This window comes from Salmo trutta, chromosome 5, assembly GCF_901001165.1.
Source record: "Salmo trutta chromosome 5, fSalTru1.1, whole genome shotgun sequence".
Classification (NCBI taxonomy): Eukaryota; Metazoa; Chordata; class Actinopteri; order Salmoniformes; family Salmonidae; genus Salmo; species Salmo trutta.
The window spans coordinates 65,628,847-65,633,331 of NC_042961.1; the positions used below are offsets into that span (position 1 = coordinate 65,628,847).

Below are 4,485 nucleotides of genomic sequence, written 5' to 3' on the forward strand. Positions count from 1 at the left end.
CCTCTTTCTAATAGAAGCCATGAGGCAGTTCTCAGACAATTGCATAGGTTATAGAAATGTGGCGCAACATGAGCTCATGAAATGTTTTACATTGATGTCAGAGTGATTAGAGGGACAATAGAGTGCTGAGTACCAGGCAACTAATGACCATCACCAGCATCAGAGCTTGGAGAAGCCTAATTACTTAATGGTCACGTGGAATTTGACTGCCTTCATTTCTTGTAACTGACGGTAATACAGTCCTACTCCTTCCTCCATTTCCCAGAAATGGACTGGTTCAGATAATCACACCAACAATAAAGTAAGTAAATCAACAGTTTAATCTCTGGATTTCTTCATGTATTTATATGGGATGTAAATCAGTTCCTGTCGTAGAGTAAAGAACACTGTCCGTCTTTTCAAAGTCTTCATTCCAACGCCTTTCATCTGCAATTAGACAAAACATCCAATATCAGCTGCAAAGAAATAACATTTTGTGAATGAGTATGTATATACACACACACCTTGGTGGAACAGTTGCTAGCATTTGATAGCAGTGCCTGGTGGAGTCTCCGTACCCTGAATCTTCTGTCCAGTAGTGGTCACACACCAACAGTAACCTACCAGAAATAGACATGTTGCACACAGTAAATATTGTAACATTCAACTGAATTGGAGAATTTAGTGTGTGTATATATATGTGCGTCCGTGTTAACCTGTAGAGCCCGAACATTGCTTAGGGGTGTATCGTCCAGCGGCGTCACACGTGGGGATGTAGGCGCCAATTGGGCCATGTGTCGCGGCATATCTAGCACGCTCACAGGGGGTCATGGGTCGTATCCTAGCATCTGGACACAGGTAACATAGATTGATTGTAATGTGGACATAACATTGCAGCACATGCATGCCGGAATCTTGGGTTGCGTCCCATATAGTCCCTGGTCAGAAGTAGTTTATACGGAATAGGGTTCCATTTCAGATGTAACCTAGGTACTTCCTGGCTAAATACTGAAATTGCGCTACTTGTTTAAAAGCCCTGTGCAGTCAATTCAGTTTCTGTCTTTGGTGTAACAGCTGATGAAACTAAGACTGAAAGTGGAGGTAAGTTGTGTCAGTGTTACTTCCTGACAATCCAATCATACATCCAGTTGAATGATCAAACCATTCATATCAGAATACCTCAGTCCAGCATCTAGACACCAATATACATCTCTGGAACTAGAGGAGTGGCAGGTAGCCTAGCAGTTAGAGAGTTGGGCCAGTAACAAAGGTTCCTAGTTTTAATCCCTGAATGTCAAGTTAAAATATCTGTCCATGTGCCCTTGAGCAAGACAACCTTCTCTCCAGTGTCACGGTTGATAATGGCTGCCCAAGGGACAACTGGTTATGAAACAAAACATTAATACATACATGTGTGAATAGGACAGATCAACACCCACTAACGTTTATATTAAAATGTTGGTGAGTAAGTGTGAGGTACATCACTCTTACCTCCCAGAGCAAAAGCTGTGCTAACAAGCAGAATGATGGTCAATATCGCCATAGTGATAGTCTCCTGAGAGAGAGAACAAGGGCGAGATTAGTTGAGCATTTTAAATCTGGAATGGCTGTGGGAGCTAGAGGAGAGGTTCAGGAAACCCTGTGTTAAGTACAAAACTTATGCAACAATTGCTAAACCCAGTCCTGAGGACCCCAACATGCGAGTATCGGCAACACGGCGCGCTATGATTCTTCCACTAAAATTCAGGTATCATCTAATCTATTGTATGTGGTTGAAGAACCTGGCACACAGGAATATGAATCCTTCCCAAATGGCTCCTCATTCCTTATGTAGTGAACCACCTTTGACGAGGTCCCACAGTGCACTACGCAGCGAAGGGGACGCAGACTAGATCTTGACAGAGACTACTATTCACTACAAAGGTAACTATTAGTCTATGCTCTTAAATTCAGGGGGTCGACCCACAAAAAGGGATCATATATATAGTGCACTAAACTTGACCAGGGCCACATAAGATTAACATGCCATTTGAGAGGCAGCTAGTCTACTAAATAATATCACAAGCTCACCTTCTGCACTCTTCCAAGGGATTCACTGGTTGTCTCTCTGTTGTCTGTGAGTTATGGTCTACCTCTTCCACCTCTCCTTTTAAAGGACCTGTCACAGGTGTGACTAGTTGCCTCATTAACCCAACAAGAGATCCCGATGTCGGCCATTAGCTGGTGGTGTAAAGTACTTATGTAAAAATGATCTAATTCACACACTTATCAAGAGAACATCCCTGGTCATCCCTACTACCTCTGATCTGGCAGACTCACTAAACACAAATGCTTCCTTTGCAAATTATGTCTGAGAGTTGGTGTGACACTGGCTATCCGTAATCAAATAAAAAAAACAAGAAAATGGTGCCGTCTGGTCTGCTTATTATAAGGAATTTGAAATGATTTATACTTTTACTTTTGATACTTAAGTATATTTCATCAATTACATTTCATTTTGATAATTCAGTATGTTTGTTGAAACTTTTAGACCTTTACTCAAGTAATATTTTACTGGGTGACTTTCACTTTTACTTGAGTGATTTTCTCTGAAGGTAACTTCATTAGGCAGTGAAGAGAGTAGTAGAGGAAGATGGGTCCAGGTTCGAGGGATCCTGTTGTGGTTGTAGCTGCAGAGAACTCCTTGGGTTATGAGATTTTACTGCAGAAGAGTTACAAGGTGTGATGAACGATAGTGTCCCGTTCTCCGAGGCTGCCGGCCTGCTGTAGGACAAAGCCCGCGCAGAAGGACTCAGCCCATGCAGTAGGACTCAGCCCACTCAGTTGTACTCAGCCCATGCACTAGGACTCAGTCCACCCAGTAGGACTCAGCCAACCCCATAGTATGATTATGCATTAATGCTTTTGTTATAAAATAATATTTTTATTGTGAAAATTATCTTCCCCAAACATGAAACTCATGCGCTGCATGTGCATGCCAGTTAGGCTCTTCACCCATTGTAAAGAGGTTATTTGGCCACTTTAGTTGTAATACAAATGTAGCCAGGTGGTTAAATGGCATAGTTGTATTCATTTATATCCACTAGGTGGCACTGTAACTTTAATAGATTCATAAATAAGGTGTGCAAGCATTTATGGGATTGTGCAAGCGCAGCGTGTAAGAGTGAGTGCAAGCAATTACACTGGAGAGCTACTGAAATCCATTGTGGGTCCAACGTTACTTTGGATTGGCATGGGGATGTTAGCTTCTTGCTAGCTGAATACCAGTGCTCTCAGAGACACGTTGTGGAGTTAATGATTACATTATTTAAAGCTGCTGTATGGGTGAGGATCTACTGTTCCGTGTGGGGTTAGGGTATCACGTGGACAGTGTGTTTAAAGCCGAGCCACTACTCAGATTGTTTTTACACACTTTAATAACAGATTTATCTCACTTGATTGTGATTTAGACTACATTTTACTTTAAGGTGACTTCCTCTATTAGTGATTTCCCTTCTACATTATCCTATTTTGAATGTAAGCTTCGACAGTATAAACAACCCCAAATCATTTTGTGTCCTGTGCTGGATTGACTTTCGCCAGGCTACACAAACCTTATCAAAACATATAGGCCTATTGGCTAGGCTACATGAGGTGTTGCGCTAAGATATGAAAAAGTAGCAAAAAAAATGGTATGCATTGTTCCTTGCCTTACACTGGGCATCATTAACAAGTGATGGGATAATGTTGTCACCCATCAGACTATTCTTGATTGAATCTTGTCTTTACATTTACTAAATAATATTTGTGAAATTTGTTTTGATTTAGAATGGACAATAATCATGCACCTGTCTGGAATCGGGCAGGGGAAAAAATACATTTCATCTATGCACTTAAATAGCGAATGGAGGATTCTTTTCCCTTGTTTCATTTTCATGCCAGCCAGGTAGGCTATACTCCTGTTGTAAATATAAGCAATGTTCTTAATATTAGGAAAGTTGATAAATACAGCACGAGTCAAAAGTTTGGACACACCTACTCATTAAAGGGTTTTTCTTCATTTTACTATTTTCTACATTGTAGAATAATAGTAAAGACATCAACACTCTGAAATAGCACATATGGAATCAAGTAGTGAAATGTTTTTTTAACAAATCAAAATATATGTTATATTTGAGATACTTCAAAGTAGCCACGCTTTGCCTTGATGACAGCTTTGCACACTCTTGGCATTCTCTCAACCAGCTTCAACTGGAATGCTTTTCCAACAGTCTTGAAGGAGTTCCCACATATGCTGAGTACTTGTTGGCTGCTTTTCTTAACTCTGTGGTCCAACTCACTGAGGCTGCACTCGTGGAGGTGGTAAAAGACCTTTTAATGGTGTCAGACTGAGGCTCTTCCTCTGTCCTCGTGTTCCTAGACCTTAGTGCTGCTTTGATACCATAGATCAACACATTCTTTTGGAGAGATTGGAAACCCAAATTGATCTACACGGACAAGTTCTGTCCTGGTTTAGATCTTATCTGT

General features: G+C 41.0%; 1 protein-coding gene across 1 annotated transcript; it reads right to left on the reverse strand.

Annotated features, from left to right (window-relative positions):
• Positions 1 to 302: 302 nt before the first annotated feature.
• LOC115194856 (equistatin-like) lies at positions 303 to 2,098 on the reverse strand. Its single transcript, XM_029754784.1, has 5 exons — positions 2,050 to 2,098; positions 1,471 to 1,534; positions 696 to 827; positions 504 to 599; positions 303 to 426 (listed from the first exon to the last, which is right to left on the reverse strand). The coding sequence occupies exons 2-4, from the start codon at positions 1,520 to 1,522 to the stop codon at positions 520 to 522; spliced, it is 264 nt and encodes an 87-aa protein (XP_029610644.1). The 5' UTR covers positions 1,523 to 1,534; positions 2,050 to 2,098; the 3' UTR covers positions 303 to 426; positions 504 to 519.
• Between the last annotated feature and the right edge of the window lie 2,387 nt (positions 2,099 to 4,485).

Bases quoted from the DNA above. Each gene is read 5' to 3' on its own strand.
- LOC115194856 (XM_029754784.1), bottom strand. From the start codon at position 1,522: ATGGCGATATTGACCATCATTCTGCTTGTTAGCACAGCTTTTGCTCTG. The intron at 828-1,470 runs GTAAGAGTGATG...ACCTGTGTCCAG, and splicing joins CACAGCTTTTGCTCTGGGAG to ATGCTAGGATACGACCCATG. The intron at 600-695 runs GTTAACACGGAC...TATTTCTGGTAG, and splicing joins GCAATGTTCGGGCTCTACAG to GTTACTGTTGGTGTGTGACC.